At 34.9% G+C, this 26,659-nt stretch overlaps 2 protein-coding genes across 3 annotated transcripts in view; both read left to right on the plus strand.

Moving 5' to 3' along the window:
- The window catches only part of LOC138701489 (NADH dehydrogenase [ubiquinone] 1 alpha subcomplex assembly factor 3), a 45,476-nt gene extending 33,640 nt beyond the window's left edge, over positions 1-11,836 (plus strand). The window contains exon 4 of the mRNA XM_069828405.1: positions 10,960-11,836. Within this exon, the coding sequence (XP_069684506.1) occupies positions 10,960-11,228 (269 nt within the window). The 3' untranslated portion in view covers positions 11,229-11,836. The remainder of the gene's footprint in view (positions 1-10,959) is intronic.
- Positions 11,837-26,018: 14,182 nt separating this feature from the next.
- Positions 26,019-26,659, plus strand: part of LOC138701490 (ubiquitin carboxyl-terminal hydrolase 2-like) — a 181,156-nt gene continuing 180,515 nt past the window's right edge. For both annotated transcript variants that reach the window (XM_069828406.1, XM_069828408.1), the window contains exon 1: positions 26,019-26,261. The gene's annotated coding sequence lies outside the window, so the exon portion shown is untranslated. The remainder of the gene's footprint in view (positions 26,262-26,659) is intronic.

Genomic DNA, 26,659 nt, shown 5'->3' on the forward strand with positions numbered 1-26,659 from the left:
GATCTTGGTAGATACTCTGAGATATGTTTCATTCAATATTTCCCATTGTCGAACACGTGGCCAACTAAGTCACTGGTTCTTCCTAACTACTCTCAGCTTCATTGACACCTGTTAGAAATCTGTACACCTCATACATGTATTTGAACAGGTATCGTTAATCATAGAATAGTAGGTCAGTGAGATTTTTAATTGTGTCCTCCACAGTCATCATTGTGAGTACATCTATTACCATGAATCGAAAATGGGAGTGATTCAGAACACACGTATAGAATTCTGTTTTTATTCATGAATAAAGAAAGAGCAAAATTTGACGAAGATACAGTATATCACTAATTCTTTTTCTGTCTAAAAATCTATCATTGTTGCCCATGTTATCTGTGATACTTACACACAGAGGCAAGCTACGAACACAATGTTACACAGAAAAGTTTTAGAAGTGAATTGTAACATATAAGCTTCGATATGAATCTACATTATAAATTCTTTCAATAATATACTGTAGTAAACTGGAATTTTTATTCTAAACTTGTGGTAAACTACAGGATCAATGAGATGTTCGTATGGTGGAACTACAGAAATAGTGGATTGAGAATAGCAGAGGAATTGAAAACACTAGGAGAAAACCAGACCTACAGCAACTTTGCACACCATAAATCTCAGAAGATTTGCCAGGAATTGAGTTGTGGTCCCTTTGATGAGAGCTAAAACTGTATAAGCTGCACTTTGCAAAAGTGAATATGTTGTTAGTAAGAGGTTAGTTTAGGCTACATTAGTAGTTCCTACGTGTCTATTATAGCATTAGATTAAATTCGTTAATTTTTTATCTTTCTGAAAATATCACCATGTAATAAACTAGTTTTACAGCCAGCAGAAATCGTTCTATTTAATCCATTTTTGAATCTTGCGTACACCACTTTTAACACTTGAATATAATTAATTGATGAACTAGTGGACTTACTCGTGTTAAATATGTAATATTCGTCCGGCTTACAGCTGTTTCAGTGCATCACGCACCATCATCAGAGCCTACTAGATCGCGGCGTCATCTCGAACTTCTCTGCCTGTTAGGAGGGTGTGTTTTATTGTTGGAATGTGTTGGATTGTGGAGTCGAATAGTGTGTGTGTACTGAAATTGATCTGTGTGTTGAGGATTTGATCAGGGTGTGTTTTAGTGTGTTTGTATATTTCGTATTGTTCTAGTTCTAGAACACATTAAAGCTATAACCAGAGGACACAACACATCTACATACGCCGATCACATAACCAATGCCAACCATACATACAATAACATAAATACGGACATGGAAATCCTACACACACAACCCAAGAACCAAAAACTCAACACACTAGAACAATACGAAATATACAAACACACTAAAACACACCCTGATCAAATCCTCAACACACAGATCAATTTCAGTACACACACGCTATTCGACTCCACAATCCAACACATTCCAAGAATAAAACACACCCTCCTAACAGGCAGAGAAGTTCGAGATGACACTGCGATCTAGTAGGCTCTGATGATGGTGCGTGATGCACTGAAACAGCTGTAAGCCGGACGAATATTACATATTTAACACGAGTAAGTCCACTAGTTCATCAATTAATTACGTTTTTTTTAGCCCTATTAAAGATTATTTTACTGCCATTTTATACTAAAAAATAACATTTACTTTTCCATATACAGTAGTCTCGATTATCTAGACTAAATCTGAGTAATTGTGAATCATATTTGATTCTTTTTTGGATCTCGGTTGCTATTTGTGATTAGTAATGAAATCTCTTCTTCGTCCAGTAGCCTTCCAGTTGAAAACATCTAGTTCATTTTAAAACTAGCATCCCAGTACAATTGATCTATATTGTATTCCAAAATGTCAGACAGGCGACGTAAACATTGATGACAGAGAAAAGAAGAAGGATAATTGCTATTCATCCAATGTCAGAAGTCACATTCTAAGCTTATCTTGAAGTTGGGCAGAGGTAGAATGCTTCAGGTCGCCCAACTTCAAGGTAAGCCTGGATTGTAAACTCTCCCATTGGTTGAATAGCAGTTATCCTTCTCCTTTCCTCTGCTGGCAATGTTTACGTCGCCTGTCAGACATTATGAAACGCAGTATATATCAGCTGTCTGTTGTTTGTGATGTTGAGTTTCTTACAGATGAGAAGGTGGTCGCATTCATTTTTAATCCTGGCTGTCTACATAGTGCGCATTCTTCTTATGTAAGGATGTTTATTTCATAGAGGTGGACTGCTAAACTGTCATACTTATTTTCAATCTCAATGCTGCCACCACCTCTTTCCGTGGTTTATGATTATTAAGAATACACACACTTTTATCTTGGCTCATGTGTTCATTGTTGTGTATTTATAATTTTGCAGGACCTTTTTCTTTAGTAGCATCTTTATTTTTTGAGCATCCAGAACTAAATTGGTTTAGAAAAGAGTCGCTTCCTTTATGCTAGGGTGTCTACCATCTCGTTACCATATATTCCTAGGTGTGATGGAACTCATTGTGTTGCTTAATATTTTAATCTGGGTAAGTGATTAAGAAATTTCATAATTTCTTGAATAGTACTTGTTTTAAGTTTCAGTCTAAAGATATTGATTGCATTACAGCTTTGGAATCCATTAGAATTATTGGGACATATTAATAAAACTGAGAAACTCCTAGTGAGTAAGACCTGATGAGCACGAGCACAGCGTCGCTAGTTTGTATTAATAAAAACATCTTCAAATGGCGGAGCAAAAGATCAGCGACATGAGCATTTGCTCTGTATTCGTTCAACTTTTGTTTTTTCTTTATTTACATCCTTCTGCACTTCCGACTCTTTTTCATATCAGAGGGTTGGCAATAGTAGATAGGCTATCTTAACAAACACAACGTGTTCGGTCTGAGGAGTGGCTTAAAAGTTTAGTTTACGTTCCACAATGGAGGAAAGCACAAAAACGTTTTGTACAAATTATTGAAGTCCATAAAAAAGTGCTTCAGAAATCAGAACTCCCTGACAGCAAGGGCAAAAAACATGTAGGAAACGTCCATGCAATTTAGATCACTTGGCTTAAATCGTTTATAACTTCATCCACTTCAATGAAATCTCTATAAATTTTATAAACAAAATTTAGTATAGTGAATGCTTTGGTGAAACTAAAAATTAATACCGGTATATGTAAAGGTATCCCCGTAACATGCCATGAAGACACTTGGGGGGACATGGAGGTAGAGCCCCTTGCTTTCCATGACCTCGGCACTAGAATGAGGTGGTGTGGTCGGCACCATGCTCTGACCGCCTTTTACCCCCGGGAAAGACCCAGTACTCAATTTTATAGGAGGCTGAGTGAACCTCGGGGCCATTCTGAAAGTTTGGCAACGAGAAAAAATCCTGTCACCACCTGGGATCGAACCCCGGACCTTCCAGTCCGTAGCCAGCTGCTCTACCAACTGAGCTACCCGGCCGCCTTAATACCGGTATAATTGTCATAAATTGTTTAAAAACAATGTTTATAATAAAATGTGTTTCCATGTAATTTGGACCGGGAAATCGTGTAATTTGGACTGGTATATATAAACTGCCTTAATGAAATTTAATTTACTTAAGTAATTCTAAACAATAAAATGGAACATTATGATATATTGTACATACCTTTGCACACGTAGCATAATAATAATAATAATAATAATAATAATAATAATAATAATTATAATAATAATAATAATAATAGTCGGCTTCGGTAACGTAGTCGGTACAGTGCTGGGCTTCTGTGCTCGAGATTGCGGGTTCGATCCCGGCCCAGGTCGGTGGCATTTAAGTGTACATAAATGTGACAGGCTTATGTCAGTAGATTTACTGACATGTAAAAGAACTCCTGCAGGATAAAATTCCGGCACACCGTCGACGCTAGTATAACCTCTGCAGTTGCGAGTGTTGTTAAATAAATCATATTAAAATATTTTAATAATAATAATAATAATAATAATAATAATAATAATAATAATATACTTCATCCCGAATTTCGGCACAGTCTTCATGGGCTCGCTTTTTACAACTATTGCACTGCGAGATCCACAGCCAGACTTCCAGAACAAATTAAAAATGGGCGAAAGTTTTTTACATTCGTGTTTATTAGAGACTATTTCAATATAAGAAACTGACTGTATCTAAGTTTGTGAATATAAAACAGAATTATGGGGTTATTGTATATGTCTTTATATAATATTTATCTCTCTGTCAAATATTAAAAGCTTTTATTCAATATCGTCCTCAGAATCACAGGTAAAACCATCCACTAGCGCAAAAATTAAAATATTGCTTCAGTGGTCCAAATTACACAATCGTGGTCGGTTCAAGTTACACACCGTGCAAATATTCCATTTATAAACAAATATTACAAAAATATTGTAAATAGACGAATGCAGCTATGGTATAAGTTATCTTTATATTTTTGCAATACTTGAACAAGCAAAACATCCAAATAGTAACTACACAGCACTCAATCTCGACAGAGTGTAAGGTTTTAAGGATTGTGATTAATAAACTTATTTTCTTCTCACTCCTCACCTTTGAATGTAACAGCAAAATAACTTGCAGGCAGAAAGTTACTCTCAACGGTCTTGCTATTCCTACCTGAGACAGGAGTTGACCAAACTTGCAAATACCAAAATCCAAATCAATTCAAATTACACGCCGGTCCAAATTACATGGACTTCCCCTAGCTGTCGAATCCATCAGGGAAGTAATAAAGCAGGAATTTGGCATGGAAATGATAGAAAACCAGATTATGAAAAATATTAATAATATGAGAAGCCAATTGAAATCGAAAACAGACCTAAAAAGGACTGGAAACAAGAAGAACTTTTTTAAAGAATTTCTCCATATACGGGAATCATGCACGGAACCAGGCCACCTGACGTTAACGCTGGTGAATCTCTCATTTCCATTGCATGTAGCCTGCACGTTAATACTAGGGACTCCTTTTCTATTTATATATATATCCCCATGTATAGTTTTTTTTATTAACACGTGGGTACAGTCCACTGCCCCTATAACATAGGGAATGTGTCGACCTCGGTAGCGCAGTGGGTATAGTGCTGACCTTCTGCGCTCGAGGTTGCGGGTTCGATCCCTGCCCAGGTCGATGGCATTTAAGTGTGCATAAATGTGACAGGCTCATGTCAGTAGATTTACTGGCACGTAAAAGAACTCCTGCGGGACAAAATTCCGGCACACCGGCGATGCTGATACAACCTCTGCAGTTGCGAGCGTCGTTAAATAAACCATAATTTAAAAATTTATCAGGGAATGTACACTTGTTTGACCATTGAATTTTAGCTGCCTCAAGAGCAGCATTGGTAATTGAATCCAATTGTCTACTTTTTCCTTAATTGCACAGATAATTTCCCAGAATTCTAAGGACACAGTGCCTTGTAAAATACCAATATCTTCTACTACACCATCCTGAAAAGCAGGGTCTCCTATGCACCTTAGAAATATTCTCTTTTTTTCTGCATTCCTTAGTGTTCCACCCCTTGTTTCATTCGATTCGGGTAAGAAATGTTCCGTAAGCCACTACGCATCATTTTCCCGTTCAAATCTGTACAGATCTTAGTAACTATGCACATCAGAGTCCCTCGTCTTTTATAAATCTTTCTTCTTCGATCAGGAATCACATTCATGAATGTTGCCATCACGTTTATAAACGTCTCTCGAGTACGTTGAGTCTGCTAATAAGCTACCTCAGGATATCGTAAGCATTTGCTCTAACAATGAGCATGACCTCTGCTTTATTAATATCAAAACATGAGCACTTGCTCTGTGGCCGAGGTGATTGAGCACGACCTCGGCGAGTAACATGAGCAAGATCTTATTATTAATATCAAACAGCGACAATGCTCAGATTCTTGAGTAACTTCCTTTTATTAATATCTCCCATTGTCTTTTGGATCTCATTTTGCCTGTATAGGAGTTGTGTTAGTTCAAATAAAATTGCGTGGCTCTCTCTCTCAAAAACAGTCTTGCTTTGTCTATCTGCAATATAGTGGCTTAAATATTCACAGTACACTCTGCTCCAACTTCTTTGCCTGCTGTTGTAAGAGAGCCATGTGTATACAGAGTGCGAATTAAGATTTCTGATGAGGAGGGGATAGAATCCTAGATAAAGAATACCATACATAAAATTATTATTATCCTCATTCAATATGACTCAACGCTTGGTCGCACTGAGTTGCTTCTCTTGCATCTTGATTATAATAATAATTACATATATCCATGAGCAGGCTTAAGATAAGATGTGTAATTCCTAAGTTATTGATTGTTAACAGCTTGCCGGTGATGATAATACATCAATATTATTTTATTTGCTTACTTTATACTGTACTTTATGAAGTATACTCGTATTAAAACAATTATATTTGATAGAAGTTATCCTTGGCAGGAATGTTAATATGAATTTATGAGAGGAGGATAACTTACCAACAGGGGGAAATCCCCCCGTTAATTCGCACCCTGTGTGTATACACCTGTAGCCATTTGTCTGAAGGATATCTCTCATTAAGTGTTTCTATTGTCAATTGCTTCAAGAAAGCGGTAGAACCTATCTTTTTATTTATTTTCTCTAAAATAACAATGTGAATCTCACATTGATCTTATTCAAGTGGGTTTTCTTGTATAGTTGAATTGGTATTTTCATCATCATCATCTGCCTGTCAAATAATAAGCATAGTGGCCTGTTATAGCCTCTGCGATCTTCAGAATGGTTGACCCACAGATCCTCCTGGGGATATATTGTAGTATCTGTTTTGGTATCCTGAAAGGTTGCATTCTATTGACATGCTCAACCAATTTTGTCTATAGTCATGGGGATATTCAGCTATAGGAATTATTTTGAGTTAATTAACTATTGCTTTATTTCGTTTGTAATCTAAAAGGCTGTATCCAGCAGTTCTAAAAAATCTTATTTCAGCACATGTTATGAGTCTTTCATCTTGGGTTCGTATCTTTCATGCTTCACTACCATAACTGCCAAACTTTATAAGCCTTTCATCTTTGTGTTTTTGAACCTCGTTGTTTTGAAAACTTGGTTGATAATTCTCAGAGATCTGTCATAATTTTGAATATCAAACCGTATTCTTCAAGATATCGCTGGCTAAATGTTACAAGGGTGTATGTAGTAATATTTCTGATATAGACATAGAACCTTGTAATATTGAGCCAGCGATATGTTAAAGATTAACTTAAATATTTAAATGAGTTAACTTGTTTCAAGATTGAATTGTTAATATAGATTTTGCTTCAAATGGATAATTTTCCTTGAGGACTATAACTGTATTTTTGTTTTTTAGATTTTCAAACCTTGAGCAATAATATTAAGATGGTGAATCGAATACTGTAATTCATGTTCTGTGTTAGCAAGAAGAACTTGTCATCTTCATAGAAGAAAGTATTTATGGTATTATTACTGTGGAGAAGAATGTTTCCATGAATTGTTAGTCTGCAGCATCTGATGATGGCATTAATATAAATGTTAAACAAGAGAGGTGGTAAATGGCAGCTCTGTCGCACTCCACAAGTTATTGGTTTCCAACCAGAAAATTCTACTTCTATTTTTACTGCTATTGCATTAGATTTGTATAATTGGACAATTGTCTGTATTATTTTATTTGGAGTTTCATCTGCTAAAATTTCTAGTCACATTCCTATCAACACGATTAAATGCTTTCTTACAATCAACAAATGCCATATGGGTTTCTTTGTTAAATTCTTTATGTTTTTCAATTAAAGGCTTTAAGGTGAAATAACCATCAGCACAAGACCCTCTGCTCTTCCGGAAACCATTTCTTTCTTCATCAAGTAAATTTTCATGATGAGCATCTAGTTTTCTGGGTATAGTTCTTGTAAATATTTTATGTCCATTATTGAGAATACTTATTCTGCTATAATTAATTTTCATTATCTTTCAGGTTTCCCTTTTAAAAATTGGTATAACAACAGCTTCCTGCCAAGATTCTGATGGATCTTCTCCTGCCCATATTCTGTTTAGTAAATGTATTTTCAGGATTTCTAAATAATTATTATGTGTATTGAATATTTCTGAATTCGTGTTGTATATACTTCTGTGAATTTATCCAAGATTTGTCTTTCAATGATTTTACCGTAACTTAAGTATTCACTCCTTGTTTCTTTATTTCTTCTCTGTTTGGAATATTTCCTGTATGTAGCAGTAAAGCTCTAATTGGAGTGTTTTTAAATACTCTGGTGATCAGTCTTAATGCTGTGTTCAACATTAACTCTGATTTCTTGAAATTGTTTGAACTTGTTATAATTGCTCCACTTCCATATTTAATAACAGATTTTACGTAAATCTGATATGGCTTATTGAATATATTCTGTGAGCCACACCATTTTACTCCTGAGAGTCGTTTTATTAATGTTAGTCTATTACTAGCCCGAAATAAAAAGAACAAAAATATCAATAGACAATACTATAATAGAAATCCTTGGAGAATCTCTTGTACATTTTGTCTTATAATGAGTTCTTTTTCTGAATGCAATGTCCCTTCACCTCAAAGTGGTATGGTATCAACAACAGTGGCTTCGCTTCTTTATGCAGTCTCTGTTTTTTTTCTATCCCTAAGGAGTTCTTTGTCCCTCAGTCTTGTAAGTAGTGTGATAACAGCAGTGGCTTGACATTTGTCTTTGAACCAATTCTTTATGTAGACCCTAACTATTTTTCTCCCACTCCTGATGGGTTCTTTTTGTTTATGTAACATTTCCTTTGTCCCTCAATCTCGTAAAAAGTATGACATTGACAGCAGTTTGAACCAATTCTTTATGCAGTCCCCTGGGCGGAAGAGAAGGCCTACTGGCCTTAGCTCTGCCAGATTAAATAAATAAATTATTATTATTATTATTATTATTATTAGTTGTTCTCCTAATGAGTTACTTTTTATGCAGTATCCCCAGTGTCCCTTCACCTCATAAGAACTATGATGTTAGTAGCAGTGGATTCACTTTGTTTTTTTAACTAACTCTTCACGTAGTCCCTAATTATACTTTGCCATTCTCAACGAGTTCTCTTTTTGGAATGTTCCTCAACTTCATAAGCAGTATAATATGGATACCAGTGTCTTTACTTTCTGTTAAGACAAATTTTTTTATGCTACTTTTTACCATTCGTAACAGTCCCTCTTTAGGATGAAGAATCCCCATTATCCATTCACTTAGTAAGCAGTATGGTATTAACAGCAGTGATTTTGGTAACTCACTGGTAATTTTCCTAGCTGATTCATAGCATCCCATTTGTCAGCATTTCAACTTTTTCTTCCATTGTCATTGTGCACAAACACAACTCAACAAACACTACAGAAAGTTATAGTGAAAACTCAACAGTGGACATGTACCAACATGTATATTTTAGTCCATGTTATTGAAGTTTATTTCCTTCACACAATCATGCATTGATCCCAGTTTTCCTTATTTACTTACAAATGGCTTTTAGAGAACCTGGAGGTTCATTGCCACCCACGCATAAGCCCATCATCAGTCTCTATCCTGAGCAAGATCAATCCAATCCCTACCATCATATCCCACCTCCCTCAAATCCATTTAAATATTATCCTTCCATCTACGTCTCAGCCTCCCAAAAGGTCTTTTTCTCTCACGTCTTCCAACTAATACTCTGTATGCATATCTAGATTCACCCATACATGCTACATGCCCTGCCCATCTCAGACGTCTGGATTTATTGTTCCTAATTATGTTAGATGAAGAATACAATGTGAGCAGTTCTGTGTTGTGTAACTTTCTTCATTCTTGTAACTTCATCCCTCTTAGCCCCAAATATTTTCCTAAGAACCTTATTCTCGAACACCTTAATCTCAGTTCCTCTCTCAAAGTGAGAGTCAAATTTTCACAACCATACAGAACAAACTGGTAATATAACTGTTTCATAAATTCAAACTTTCAGTTTTTTTGAAAGCAGACTAGATGGCAAAAGCTTCTCAACCGAATAATAGCAGACATTTCCCTTATTTATTCTATGTTCAGTTTCCTCTCAAGTGTCATTTATTTTTGTTACTGTTGCTCCAACGTATTTTAATTTTTCCACCTCTTCAAAGGATAAATTTTCAGTTTTTTATATTTTCATTTCGTACTATGTTCTGGTCACGAGACATAATCATTTTATTTTTTATCTTAGTAGTTATTTTACGATGCTTTATCAACATCTTAGGTTATTTAGCGTTTGAATGAGATGAAGGTGATAATGCTGGTGAAATGAGTCCGGGGTCCAGCACCGATAGTTACCCAGCATTTGCTCAGATTGGGTTGAGGGAAAACCCCGGAAAAACCTCAACCAGGTAACTTGTCCTGGCCGGGAATCGAACCCGGGCCACCTGGTTTCGCGGCCAGACGTGCTAACCATTACTCCACAAGTGTGGATGACATAATCATATACTTTGTCTCTTCGGAATTCTATTTCTAAACCTATCTTATTACTTGCTCCAAGTAAAATTCCCGACTTTTCCCTATAGTTTGCGGATTTTCTCCTCACATATTCATGTCATCCGCATAAACAAGCAGCTGATGTAAGCTGTTATATTCGAAACCCTATCTGTTTTTCTGGACTTTCCTAATGGCATATTCTAGAGCAAAGTTAAAAAGTAAAGGTGGTAGTGCATCTCCTTGCTTTAGCCTGCAGTGAATTGGAAAAGTGTCAGACAGAAACTGGCCTATACAGACTCTGCTATATGTTTCACTGAGACACATTTTAATTAATTGAAACTAGTTTCTTGGAAATACCAAATTCAATAAGAATATTATATAAAACTTTTCAAAGCAAAAATGTCATGCCAAGGGGAAAAAATCGTATTGTATAATCTGAATTGCTGGATAATTGAGACTACAGTATTCTGTAGTGGATATGAGGTTCTTTGTCTAATACAAACATGTCTACATACAGATCTGCTGGTGTTGGGTGTTGGAGACATGACAAGCAACACAAAGCTGAACCGCAATGTTCTGTCTTTCATGGCAAAGCATCGCATCAATGTGGAGGTGCTGACTACAGAACAGGCCTGTGCCACATTCAACTTCCTGAATGCTGAGAACAGATACATTGCAGGAGCTTTGATCCCACCTGTGACACTACGCCCCTCTGACGAGGATGTCATCATGTCAAAAAAGAAACACAAGCGCCTTTATATATCAGGCGATGATGAGAACTTTTAGGGAATTAGCTTCAGCTGATGTTAAATCACATGCTTTGTAGTAGGAGAGACTAATGAAACAAGAAATAGATGTTGGGTTCTTGTACTGAGTAATGAATGAAGTTCAAGATCTATATTTGAACAGAAGAAGCAATAGTGACTTATTGTTAGAAAGATATTATATTACACGTAGAAGTATTTTTATTCTTGTGAAATTGTTTAAAAAACATGTTACAAAGATTCCATATTTACTTATTTATTTATTTTGCTAATAATTGTAACATAAAATATAATATAAACAGAAAAACTTCAGCTCGCCCCTGAAAGAGTAGAACTCGTCCTCAGGGGTGGATTCCTGAATTGAAATTAAGAAGTTTATAATAAAATTTGTTTTATGTCTACCACACAATAAGAATATATAAATTTAAATTTACAATTTTTATAAATTGCATACATATATTTTTTTAATTTAATACTAGAACTGTTAGAATTGACAAGATTAGGATATTTAAATATAAATTTGTTATATATTCTTGGGCCTAAATTATGATTAAATACTGTAGCAGTGTTGCATTTTGGTTCAAACAATCTTAAAGAATTCATACCTTTTGTTTCATAACTATGAGAATACAATTCAAAATTATTTCGATTTTTATGTATGAATTTTATTAATACGGTATAATAAATTTGTATTATTTTAAGAACATTAAAGTCTAAAAACAATATTTTTGAGATGGAAAATCAATAGGTTTATGAAGACACATTTTAATTATTTTCTTCTGTCATAAATAAAGTGGATTGAAATTGGATTTAAATAAGCTACCCTATGATATAATTCCATACATAATTACCACTGAAATAAAGTTAAGTATATTGTGCGTAATAAACTTATTGACAAGTAAACAAAACAAAATAATATATCATTTTACGTAATTTATTACAAAGGTAATTAATGTGTTGGTTCCATTTTAAATGATTGTCGAAAATTATACCTAAATACTTAACTTCAGAGGACTCCTTAATAATCGGACATTTACACTGTATCAGGCAATAATTAAAGTTATGTAATTTAATACTTAATATAGATGTAGGAGGTTTGTTACATTTTTCAGATAATGAGAATGGAATAATTAATTATTATAATTATACATTTGGCTTTTCTATTATAAGCAGTGTAAGATTGTGTAGTAACTTACTTGTATGAATAAACATATTTACTTCGTACAGTGACTAAGGAATACCTATTAAAATGCATAAAATTGATATGTGAAATCTACTAGGATGCCACGAAATACAAAGAGGTATTTAGTGGTTGAGCATCAACAATAATGCTGCTGCTGCTGCTGCTGCCACCGCCACTATAATAATAATAATAATAATAATAATAATAATAATAATAATAATAATAACAATAATACTGTCAATACTTACCTTCATCGCCAGTTTTCTGATCTCAATAAGTAGATACTTTTTTTTCCTAATAGATCAGTCACTGAAACGTGTTTTACACATTTATAGCAATACAATAAAATTAGAAAAGACCTTACTAAAGTGAACTTGGTAATGCATATGTCAACTCAAATTTCTGAAATGATTTTCTCCTGAAAAGCTTTTGCTTATCCCTAGTGTATGTGATCTTTTCACTGAATGGACATAGATATAACAAATTTCACAATACTCAGAAAAGGAAGACTTCAATTCATTTTCACAATAAATTCTTAAAGGGATTTTGATAATCCATGTACCTTGGAATGTGAAAAAGGTTCCATGAATACATTTTATAATTCACTTAATATATTTTTCTACTCCTGCTGCTCTTCTGATTGTACTCCCCCTTTAAGTTGAGCCACTCTAATAATTTCCAACTGCCCTTTCCCCAGTGTTGACCCCTTAATTTTAAATCTTGGGTATGTTCTTGAGCATTAACTCTTAGCTTTTTCTTCTTGTTTCATATGTTATGTTCATTACTATTGGATACTCTTTGTATGTCATAGCATTATCTCTACCCCATCATTAGCCACATTAGTAACACTGTTTTTATAATCTTTCACTTTCTTTCTACATCATTACTATTTTCGAAAGACTCCTTTCTAATTGGTATAATGTCTCTTTCTACATTCGTTCTTGAAGAAATGGATTCGGAACACCTCAAAATCTGTGCTTCAGTGGCTGGCCATGATAATATCTTTGAAAAATATTGGAGTGCAAGAGGTCAAATGACTTTATTATCAAACGCCTGGCATTATAAAACAACAATAACAACATTCGTTCTTGATTATTTTATTCTCTATTTCATTACTGTTAAATGACTTTGATCCAAATTTCAGTGACCGTGTTTACTATTAGTAGCTGCTGTTGGTGGCATTTAATTCTGACTAGATAATGGTCCAATTTGCATTAGTCCACACCTCTTCATTATCTAATATTAATACATAGAAATCTAATTTTCGTTTGACTATTCCGAGATTTTCATGCTACCTTGTGAATGAGGGACTCTCACATTAATAATAATTATTAAAATTTAAAGGCATGTTTTCAGATAAGTCAGTATAACATAAAAGCAATCAAAATTGCGAGTTATGTTCCGTCTAATAACTTATAATAACAAGTGAGGTTTACAACTCACTACACATTGAAATAGATTATGTTTAATGAAGGAACGTTTTCAACCTTAGTAGGTCATTTTCAGGTTAACAAGACATGTGCATGAACATAGAAACCAGTGAACCATAACATATTTCATAGGGACTGTACAATATTTAAAAACAAAGTAAAAAAATAAATAAAAATACGTGTCCCTTAATTTCTCACCTTCTTTCATTTACTATCATCTTACTGCTCTTTCAGTATAAAAGTCACGTGGCTAAGGCACACAACTTTCTTAATTAACAACTTGCTATCGTAGCAGTTCGCAAGCAAAAATGGAAATCAAAGCTACCAGTAACGTGTCTGCTACTGTAACTACAGACTGTCAAAAAAGTTGAATGTATGAATGTTAAGAAAGTGTTAAAAATTTGGAATTGAAGTTGTTCTAGTGAAACATGGAGTGGTAAATACTTTTCAATACCTTGCAGAACCAGTAGTTCATGGGAGAGAGAGAGAGACAACATGCAGTGAAATGAGAATCATTGGCTCATGTTATATTACTGTGGTGTGGACTATTGCAGGGGTGTACAATCAGAGGAGGAGCAGGAGTAGAAAAATATATTAAGTGAATTATAAAATGTATTCATGGAACCTTTTTGACATTCCAAGGTACATGACAACTATACAGCTTAAGAAGCATATTTAATTTGAGAAACTTAAGCCAAAACTGCTTATGTACCGGTAATTTGGCCCAGTCTCACAGGTCATGAAAAACACTATAAATATGTAGTACCTAGGTACATAAAAATTGAAATGAATCCAATACCTCCAAATGTATGAAGTGGAATAGACAATGGCTGTGCCTTTGGACTTTGATATGAAGTAGCATATCAAGATGTACAGGTTGTTTAATGTATGTTTTATGTTTAATATATAAGTAAAATGTTTTTGTTAAATTAATATTTTTGTTTGTCTTATTAATATCCTTACCTTGTGCAGCATTCTTAACATTGATAAGATAAACTGTCCCTCCTCTAAACAACAATGATTCTCACACAGACAAAGATCACTGTACTTTAAAAACTGTCCATTAATATAAACTATGTTGCTAAATATTATTTTACATAATTCTTTTAACTTTAAAACTAATAATGAATGATCTTCTCTTAACAAAGCATGATTGTATTCTCTAGACATTTGCTAATATCTTCATTGTTGCCATCATCATCATTATCGTCATCATCGATCCATCTCTTTGCTGGTTGGTCAGTTGATCATCTGCCTCTTGAATGGTAATGCAGAAGTCGTTCTGGGATTATCTCACAGTTCATTATATTAACATAGTTCACCTGCTACTGCAATAATATAATTTTATTATTATTGTGCCTAAATAGGAGTGCAAAACATTGCTATATAAAAATATTCTATGTTATACAGTCAGATCTCTCTAGCGATATTTAGGGGAACAAAGAAAAATATTGTTCTAAAGAGATGTATTGTTATAAGGAGGGTTTTAAAAATAGGAGTTAAATTAGTAAGAGGCTTTCTATTCAGCTTACTTGATGTGTATATTATGGTACAAAGTGTTAAAATTATCAATGAAACCATCTTAATATGCTGCATTTTTTAAAGAAATCACTTAGGTCAGCTTGTTTCAGAGGTCTCTTCACGGAAATTGACACACATAAAGACCTTATTAAATCCAAAGACACTACATTCTGTACTCTTCTGGAACATCACTAACACTAGATAGGAACTGTTGAAGTGATTTATATGCTGCCCCAGTGTACTGTCCTACAAAATTTTTGAGAAAAAAAAAGAAGTCACTTATACCAGTTTGTTTCAAAGCTCTCTTCACGGAAATTGACACATATAAAGACTAACACTAGATAGGAACTGTTGAATTGATTCACACGCTGCCCAGTGTACTGTCCTACAAAATTGTTTAAAAAAAGAAAAAAAGTCATTTATACCAGTTTGTTTCAGAGCTCTCTTCACGGAAATAGACACACACAAAGACTAACACTACGTAGGAACTGTTGAAGTGATTCACACGCTGCCCCGTGCACTGTCCTACAAAATTTTTGAAAAAAAAAAAAAATCACTTATATCAGTTTGTTTCAGAGCTCTCTTCACGGAAATTGACACACATAAAGACCTTATTAAATCCAAAGACACTAAATACCCGGTGGTCAGTTAAACTGAGATTTCCATCAAAGTAAGATCACGTACCTTACTGTATCGCTTAGCAACAAACATTTCATTTTACCGGGCTTTATCGCAGTAGAGGGAGAATATACTACACTGGGGCCATTAAAGTGTATCATTCAATAAAGGATATCGTTATATCAGGAGAATTTTTACATTGAAGGAATACATTTTATGCCGGGAACTATATTTTTAATCGCAATAGAGGGGTTTATCGTTATACAGAGATTTGACTGTATTAATATCATCCAATTTTCATACTGTTCATTTTCTGCCCCCCCCCCCCCCTTGGGGAGTGGGAGAGGAGGAATAATTTGAAGTTATCACTGGAAACTGTTATAGTCACAAACTAACATAATGTGCAACATTGAACTTCAAATCGAATTGAAAAAATAGAAACAGTAGAGACGAGATTCCTCAGACCACTACCTGATTCCCCAATAAGAAAAGTAATATGGACAGAAAGGAAAATACTACTAAAGAGTTTCAACCTAGAAGAGAGAATTGGATCTTGAAAGAAAAGTATTAGCACATCCTAAAAGCAGAAGACCACAAATTGCCAAAAATATCTCAATTAATTACAAACCCAAAGGAAAAAGGGAGTTATAAAACTGAAAAGATTAGAAAATCCCTTTGATGATGAAATAGGTTATAGGATCTAAACTTTGAAGAAGATATCTCTTTGTTACAGATCCTTTATTATAAACTTACATTACACTTAGTTCAGGAAGTCCAGCTGCGTATTGCAGCTCAGCCTATGGTCCCTTTATTAGCTAGGTGCGTCACCTTTCGACACCAGAGGCTGAGGTTCAATTCTGATGTTACAAGTACCATGAAAATTTTATTAGAGCAGGTTTTTGCTGTAACTTCACTTTTTCTCTTCAGTCCAGTCATTGTTCAATACCATTTCCAACACCAGTGCAGAAACACCAAGGTAAACCACTGCATGATTGATTGATGAAATACGTCTAGCCTACTATCCATTCACTACCAGGGGCCTGTTTCTCAAAACTCATGAACTAGTAATACTAGTCTGTACAGTAGTAATATTAGTTTATTTTACAAGTCTGTGTTTCTAGAAACTACAAGGGTAAAGTACTAGTTACCAGTTTACAGACTAGTAATATTGGTAGATTTCACCAGTTCATAAGTGATTCTGTTTCTCAAAATGCTAATCTAGTTCATTATATTAGTATTCAACAGGAATATTCCTACAAGACTCTAAAGACTGGTGATTTCTATATTATCAGTTACCAGTGACAACCTTTCTCAGATAATCAAAACAAGATATTGTATTTATTTTTTTAATATATGTGGTTTAGTGATTCCGACTGAAGTGATGAAGTTTTGTGAGAAGAGCTAAAACTGTATCGAGAAAGAACAATTATTATTCCTTTATGGGAGCATTTATTTAAATATAATGAACAGTTTAGGTAAAGTGCTGAAAAGCTTGGAGACAGCCTCGGTAGCATACTTGGTATAGCGCTGGCCTTCTATACTCGAGGTTGTGGGTTCGATCCCGAGCTAGGTCGATGGCATTTAAGTGTGTTTAAATGCGACAGGCTCATGTCAATAGATTTACTGGCATGTAAAAGAACTTCTGTGGGACAAAATTCCGGCACACCAGCGATACTGATATAACCTCTGCAGTAGCGAGGATCGTTAAATAAACATAATTTGAGTTTTGAAAAGCTTGGAAAGTTTTTAAATATAGTGGAACCTGCCATAACAAGACAATTAATAGAAGTCATGCATTATCAGCAAAGCTTCAAATACTCTACAAATTGGGATGTTGATTATTTTCCAATGTCATCAGGTCTTTCTGTCCTAGACCAGCAACACATGCAGAATATTTTCCTAATAATCTAATACCAATTCATCAACTGCAGTGAATTTTGCTGGTTTCCCTCCTCCACTGCCAGTTCTTCTGACATTGTCAACTTTAGCCTACAAATTAAATATAAACCGACACTAATTTATGAATAGATCAAATGTAAAACTGAAAAAAAAAAATTAGCGAATTTTTCATTAAGTTATAAGTGGCATTCATGTCGGCAGTAGACCCACTAACTACATAATATGTTTATATTATGATACCACAGTCTAGTATATACAGTCACGAAGCTCAATACATAGTAAATATACATCCATAGATAGTTGCTAACCACTAGGATCGCTAATATCGCCTCATTACATACAATGCGAAATAGTACCGGGTCAGTCTATTGTTCATAGCACCCTCACAACTCAAGCTTCGTGACTGTATATACTAGACTGTGATTATACTGTGAACTTGAATTGGTACTCATCAAAGTTGCTTTCTTAATGTTGGGCCAGTAAGTGTCCCTAACATATGCATAATCTTTGTTCTGAGATATCAGTTCTACACCTTCACACATTACAACATTTTTTGTCCATTCGTTTACTTTATAAGTTTTTTCTTATTGTGCTTGAAAAAGCACCGAATAGTAGCCTATATCCTTTGATTCATTAATCATATTGAGTATAGTTAATTTGCTTTCAATTGGTGGAATTTTAACCGAAAAGAGAAAGCAAAACCAAAACACAAAAAACTGAGCTGTCTAACCTCAACAATACCTACCAATGACTCTAAACAAATGAACTCAATCAGCTGACTAGTGAAAGAGATCATGTGACTAGTGAAAAATTGTCACAAGTTACGGTAAAATAGTTTGAGAAACAGAATCTACTAGAGCTGGTGAAATATACTCTGGTAACTAGTATTTTTGAGAAACAGGCCCCAGGTAAGTCATGAAAGGATGACGAAAGATCAATTAACAGAAAAGAAAAGACAATAGTCAAGGGACTCTCTAACTTCCTTGGTCCATGGTGGCCAAAAGAAATAGGTGGTACCAAACATATGTTAATAAGCAGTTAGATCCTAACACTTAAATAGAATATCCTGGCAGTAGACTTCAAAAAGAATAATTAATGTTGCTGTTGGACCCATTACCAGGATAGATTTCTCCTGGCTTTTTTTTTTTTTTGGGAGGTTATTTTATGACGCTTTATCAACAGCTTAGGTTATATAGCATCTGAATGAGATTAAGGTGATAATGCCAGTGAAATGAGTCCGAGGCCCAACACCGAAAGTTACCCAGCATTTGCTCATATTGGGTTGAGGGAAATCTCTGGAGAAAACCTCAACCAGGTAACTTGCTCTGACCGGGAATATAACCTGGGCCACCTGGTTTCGCGGCTAGACGCGCTAACCGTTACTCCACAGGTGTGGACTCCTGGCTTCTTTGTTGGAGCTGACGTATATTGGTAGTTCTAAAACTTTGAATGTTACTGTACCTATGATACAGTGCAAAAAATCTCACACCACGTTAAAAACTGTGAAATCCTTAAATCATACTTGGACTTCAATTTGCATCTTTATTAAAAATTTAATATCATGCTTATTTTTGTACACTTCTAAAATATTCGCATATGTACGAGTATGCAATCAGTATCTTTTACTAATATTTAATATGTGATTCTGTCTCTCTGCTGGCCACCACTTTCACAGTAACTTTCCACCTTTATTCCGGAAAATGAAATTGGCGTCGCCATTCAATTTTTCTTTTATTTTGGTATGTATGACTCAACTAGAAGCCATGTAAGTACATCCTACCTTTCTTTGGTAATGCAACTGTAAGGAAATACCCCAAAAATACATCATGTCCCACTTAAAACACTAATAAAATAAATGGTTATAACTCCAAATATATATATCTAGTCAGGTTTGGTAGTGAAAATCTTGCAATTTTTGTAACAATGTAACAATCGTTGCCATGGAGAAATAAATAACAGCAAACTAATTCTGTAAAACTAGCCATGTGGACTGTTCAGCAGAAAGTCTCGTGTGATCTTTCATTTGCAGAAACAAAGTCTGTGAAGCATGTTCAACGCCGATTTCGTTAGGAATACAACCTTCAAAGACAGGATCCCATTCCTGACTACAAGAGAATAATGGCCTGGGATGCAAAGTTGAAGCAAACAGGAAGCTTGTCGAGCAGTGGTAAGCATTCTAAGAAAAGAGTTTCTGAAGAGAACATTCAACTCGTACGAACCTCCTTTACAAGAAGTCCAAGAAAATCCAAAAAGCAAGTTTGCAACTCCATATTCCTCGCAGTACTGTTCATAATGTTCTACACAAAAGCCTTCGTCTTGGAGCATACAAAATTCAAATCATACAGCAGATCAAGCCCGGCGATAAAGATAAGAGACTAAATTTTGCTGCGAGTGTTTTGGACAAAATTGACGAAAACAACTCGTACTTAGATCATATGTGTTTCTCTGATGAGTCAACTTTCCATTTCCACGTATCAGGAAATACAATAGACACAATTGCAGAATATGGGGAAGTGAGAATCCATCTGTTGTGTTTCAACATGAACACGATTCACCCAACGTTAATGTCTGATGCGGTTTATTGAAAGATCATGTGATAGGTCCCTTCTGTTTTTGCTGAACCTACAGTGACTGGTTCAACCTATCTAGATATGTTGGAGTTGTATGTTGTGCCACAGCTTTCTGCAGGAACCATTTATCAGCAAGATGGCGCTCCTCCTCACTTTGCATTGGAGGTACACAAGTTTCTTAATGACAATTTTCCCAGACAGTGAATTGGCAGAGGATCTCTTGGCAGCCAAGGTCATCAGATCTATCACCCTTGGACCTATTTCTATGGGAATTCGCCAAGAATCAAGTATACAGAACACCAGTGGCTGACCTCGATGATTGGAAGCTCAGAATCTGCTTTGCAATTCAAAATGTCACTATTGATATGCTGAGGAATACCTGAAGAGAGGTGGAAAACAGACTCGACATCTGCCATGCTACAAATGGTAGTCATGTTGAAGTGTATTGAAATTGCAACTCTTTAGGTATTAGAAAATGTTAACAGTTTCAATTAAATTAGTTTTTTCATTTGGACTATGGACTTTTATTTTATTTTTGTTTTAAGCAGGACACAGTGTATTTGTCGTGACTAGTAATAAATCTATTTCCATAACAATATCAGTGGTATGAGGCATAGGCTGACCAGATGTCCCCAATTTCCGGGGACAGTCCCTGGTTTTGAGTTGCTGTCCCCGGGGAGCAAATGTCCCCTTTTTGTCCCCGGAAATTAATTTTGTCCCCAGAAATTTTGATTTTGTTTCAATAACATTTTACACATGAATATTTAAGTATCGTGATGAAACTGCTGTGATTCAAGCACATTTCTGAATGGTTCTCAGTATGAGACAGAAGAACCAGCAAGCACAGTATAAGATATTCTGCAGTCTTTGAGAAGAACATACGATATACCATCTTCGTCTTCATTCCTGTTGCGCGGAAGCATTAGAGCTGCTGCAGTGTCCATTTTTAAGTAATTTAAAAAATGAGAAGTTTTGTGACAAACCAATAGGTGAAAATTGGTGTGATGTTTTTCGACATTTCAAAAAAAAAAATTCTATTCCATTTGAAAATCTTCTCAAAATAGTATCATTAATCATGTGTCTTTATGTCAGTAATTCATCAGTTGAAAGACTTTTCTTCACAATGAACTCAATCTGGACTGATGAAAAGTCAAAAATGAAAATTGAAACAGCTTTGTTACAAGTGAAAACAAACTTTCATTTCTCATGTGAAGAACTCAGTGTAAAGCTGTATGGGAATGAACAGATCCTTAAAAAGATATATTCTTCAGACCAGTACTTGTAAAATGTGTTAGAATTCATTATGTACAATATTATGTGAAAGACTTCCATGCATGCGTCAGTACTGAAATTGAATTCTTAGTGGCCATAATTATGTATAGAAGTTACGTGTGTTTATTCATTTAATTCAGAAAGTTAACATACTCTACAAATTTAGTGTGCAAAGTTCTGTAATTGTATCTACTGTTACATGTAATTTCTGCAATATTTGAACGGATAGTGACTAGATAAGTGTTTATTTTTCTTGAAATTGCCGATGTCCCTGTTGGATCATAAAAAATCTGGTCAGCCTAATGGGGCAGAAGTAACTTCGCCCATCTTGATTAAATTCTGCCCACCTGGATGCTCTCCTTCATCCTTCGAAATTAGATATCTGTTATTATAGTCTGATCCCATGGTACCCTTGACAGTTTGCTGTCATCCGAAGAAGTGAACCACTGTTGCACGTTCCCTCACAACAAGAAGCATTTGAATGATGGGAAAAGGAGGGGCTTATGTTACCTCGAGAGGTCCAGGGAAAAGTCAATGGAAGGTCTAACGTTATCAATAGGGAACGGATTTTTATGTAAATATTTTTTTTTTTTGCTTATAAATAAAAGACTGTAACTAAGACAAAAATACTGAACCAGAACACGGTAATTTGTATATGAAATTTTATTACACATAAAAATACACATTTTTATAATATTTTAATGTAAATACATATTTTAAATAATTTAGCTATAAATACATAAATCATTATTTTTTCTTTGTTTGAATTTCTAAATTCAATCCAAAAACTCGTACATATTACATATTAATGAAAACACAAAGTGGACGAATTTCTTTCTAAATATACTGTGTCGTGACCTTGACTACTCGTGCTGTCTCGCACTCTCGAAGGGGAATCCATTATTTATGAAATGACAGCTGACACAATGCATTTGACTCTAATGTTCTCCAGTCAGAGGCATGCATGCAGTACCAGTACGTAAGTGAAGTGATTGGTGATATAATGCCAGAAGTCAAGTGTTCGTTCCCTTTTGTAGCAATATGTTGCTAAATTTAATGGAATTTTTACAAGTGACAAAAAAAATTATATTTTGTTAAAAATGTGGGAAATCTGTAAATGCGGATCAGCGATCTCAATCTTGCAGCATTTAGTAAGTAAAAAACATAGAATCGTCACTTCACGTGCAACCTCTAGACAATTTATTTTAGGTAAAACAGTTTCCTCTTTACATACCCCATTTTCAAAAAGTTCTGAATACCTATTGCGCAGATTTATGTAAAGCTTTTCTTTCATCTGATAGATACTCCTTTAATATAAATTGAAAAATCCAGAACTTAGAAGGTTTCTTAACCCTTAAATTGGCAAAACTTCATTTCTCACACCAGTTTATTAAACCTTGTCGGACTGTAAAGAAAACAACTATCGCAATGTCCATATTTTATATGTTGTACAATATTATAGTATTGTGAAATTTCAATTTTCCTACCAATTTTTTTTCTATTCTATTAAAATTATAGCATATAGGCTATTTGCCTGTTGTATCCTATAGGATACTTTGTCAATTTGAGGGTTAAAACTACACATATTTTGAAACACCAGAAGAATCAACATTAAGAAATATATTTGTTTCTGTTTGTTACTTTTTTACTACATAAGAAAATTAATATTTTCAAGTTTTTTAGCACATAAAGATTCGTTCCCTAGTTATTAATGACGTAATGAAAGAAAATTTGGCCAATCTTCGATATCGTTCCACACTACACACAGAACTGACGTCTGATTTAAGTTTCTTTATGGATTAAATGAGATAGCCGAAGTAGGCCTATGTGTCAAGGTTAGTGGTTTAGTGATATGAGGCCGAGGAATTGTGTAGTGTAGGAAGATACCGAAGTTTCACAGAAAATTATTATTAGTAACAGGAAGGACAACATCGGTGATGTCCGGTGAGAATAATGGCGTAAAGTCAGTGTCACCTAGGATTATAGACGGAGTTACGGGGGGGGGGGGGCACTGCCCCCCAAACTTGGCCAAACTCATTTTTTTCTATTTACGTTAGAAAATATTGAATTCAAAAGATTTTTCTTCATTTTGTTTATGATTAAGTTTCTGTGCTCAAATTGACGATTTAATGTCTTCAGACCATGTGTCTGCACTATAATATTTATTTTAAATTTCTAAATGTATAAGAATTTCTATACTCATCTGAGGAATGGAGGCACTGTAATGTTTTTTTTGTAACAGCCTGTACTGATATCTTAGAACTCTGCAGGTGTTCAAGCAGCCACTTGGAGAAATATGAATAACATACTGCAAAACAATGCAGAAAAAAGAAAAGTGACCCCGGCATAATGTGTAAACTGAAAGACGAGATTAAATAGAATAATTAGAATTTACATTTCATATGGTATCTGGTTTTTTTAAATAAACAGATGAAGTAAATGTAAAACTGATCCACCACTGTGGAGTAATGGTTAGTACGTCTGGCCATGAAACGAGCGAGCCCAGGTTCAAGTCCTGGTTGGGGTTTTTCCTCAACCAATTGAAGCAGAATTGCTGAGTAATTTTCGTTGTTGGACCTCGGACTCATTTCGCCATCATTAATTCACATATCATCCATACAATAGCCCGGGTTAAGTTCATGGTGCGGCGTGCTGTACTTATACAAGAGTGCAGCTGTTCGGCTACCCAATCAGTCACAGAATAGGACTGGTGAGCACAATAAGCCCCAGGCTGCAGTGCAAGTCTTCGGGTCCCTCCTCCATACAAGAGGAAAAAAAATTAAATTGTCTGTATATTTTGTTGCAATTTTACTTTATTTTACAATACCTTTATTAAATGATCATATTCCGATATACTGTACCAAGGTCACGCTGTAATGGGGAGAGGAGATAAATTATGTCTCCCATAACTCCGTTATATGGAGATTCTATGATTTTGCTTTGCCCCCCCCCCCCCAAGGAAACCGCCTATGCCAAGGATTGCTTAATTGTTTGGAAATAAACGAATCAGCGTATGTGAACTGAAATGTTTCAATTCTCCAGTAATTCGCTCTGTACCTTTCGGCAAAGTGGATTATGCAATGGTGTGCTAGATTTGAATGGAGATGTTTGCATTCGTGATATATCAGGTAAAGTTCAGAGAAGGGTGTGAAATTTTGAGGAAGGAGAGAGAGGGGAGGACGTTGTGGTTGTTCAGTCAGTATGGCGCAGCTTACAATCGTACGTAAGAGCATACGTACAAATAAATAATTTTCTATGGTTATGTTGAAAGTACTTGAAGCGGAGAGAAAACCACGTGTTTACCAGTCTATTATAGACCTCAGAGAAGGCAATAATAAAATTGCGCCTCCTTTGGTTCACTTCTTCTGAAGAATTACCCTGTATCCTATTAATACATTGCATAACTTAAAGGGTCACGATTATGACAAGAGACTTAAGTTTAATGATTGGTTACTTAATAATTACAATGTTGTGTGAGTATAATGATTGGTTACTTAATAATTTCAATATTGTGTGAGTGTAATGATTGGTTACTTAATAATTTTAATGTTGTGACTTGAATTTTTGCATCCGTCCCTGACAAAATTATAGGCAGGTATCAAAATGCTTTGCATTTTAAATCTAATTCATTTAACGATTATTATAGTACGACTGTAATATATTAAACTGTCTTCTGTTAAAAAAAAAAAAAAACATCAACTTAGTACCGGTACAATATCAAACTAGTGTCATGGCATTTCAAGTCTCAAAGCAACATATTTCACGACATAACATCTGAGATGAAAACTATGTGTCGAATATGTTACGCGTCATTAAAGTTGATGTTAAAAGAACATGAGTGACAACTTTTCGTAAATAATTTTTTGGTTGTTGATGTTGCATAACTATTTTAGCCAAGTACCATCTCGGCTAGGTGAAGGTGAGACATAATACGTTACAAGGTTACCATTGAAGTCCTATGCGTCATTATCTTACCTATATTTATTTCACCTCGCATTGAGTTTATCTAGTTTTCTTATTGTGCATGCAATTTATGTCAAGGTCATGTTAAATGTAGATTGGTAATAGTAGAGTTTACTAATCTGGCATGTCGACAAGATGCGGGAATACGATTGTCAATTAAGTATCGTGAAATTAAAACACTATGAAACACTTTCCTCTTTGATTTAAATTAATTATATATTTTGTTTATGCCAAACATTCGTGCATGAGAATACAGACGACGTTCGCTGAAAAAGTGGTAGACTCGCTTCCCAGTATAACTGCAATTCTTTTGCAATTACTAGGCTAGCTAGCGAGTCTGCATAGTTGCTAAAATGACGTCATTGTGCTTTAAATGGAAACTGGGTGAAGCTTTGAGAGCACCGGCGAAACGAAACGCAGAGAAACAAGAGTAGCTTTTTACGCTTTTAGTGTGTTTTAAAAAAAGTTAGTGCGTTGGTTAAGTGTGGGTGCGTTTGTTGGTGATATTGTTCAATTTTAAAAGTATTAGTGCAAGTGTGAAAGTTAATTTCATAATAACGGCCTCGGGGACAGCTCAATAAATAACCTAACAATATTGGGTAAGCACGTTAAGAAGAAAATAATGTGAATGACGTATATGTGGAGTGTAAAGTGAATGATTCATTGGTTTTAATCAAGACGTGTAATGGGAATAGGATGTATATCTTATCATTTTCAACGTATGTCTCACTTGTTTGACAAACTTGTTTTCTAGAAGTTACGCCTACAACGCCTAATTGAGTTTGTAGCTAAGCACGAGATTCCGCGGTTCGTCACACATGTGTGATCAGATGGGTTAGCAGTCGTTAATTAACTACTTTTGAAACAGAATGCTCATTGGCCTCGTATATTGTAAAAAGAACGTGACCTAAATTTATTAATGTGATTTCTGTTTTAATATTCTGCGGTAGGAAGGAGCTTCCTGTCAAGACAGTGTCATGTAACGTAAATAAAGTGT

This window comes from Periplaneta americana, chromosome 6 (genome assembly GCF_040183065.1).
Source record: "Periplaneta americana isolate PAMFEO1 chromosome 6, P.americana_PAMFEO1_priV1, whole genome shotgun sequence".
NCBI lineage: Eukaryota > Metazoa > Arthropoda > Insecta > Blattodea > Blattidae > Periplaneta > Periplaneta americana.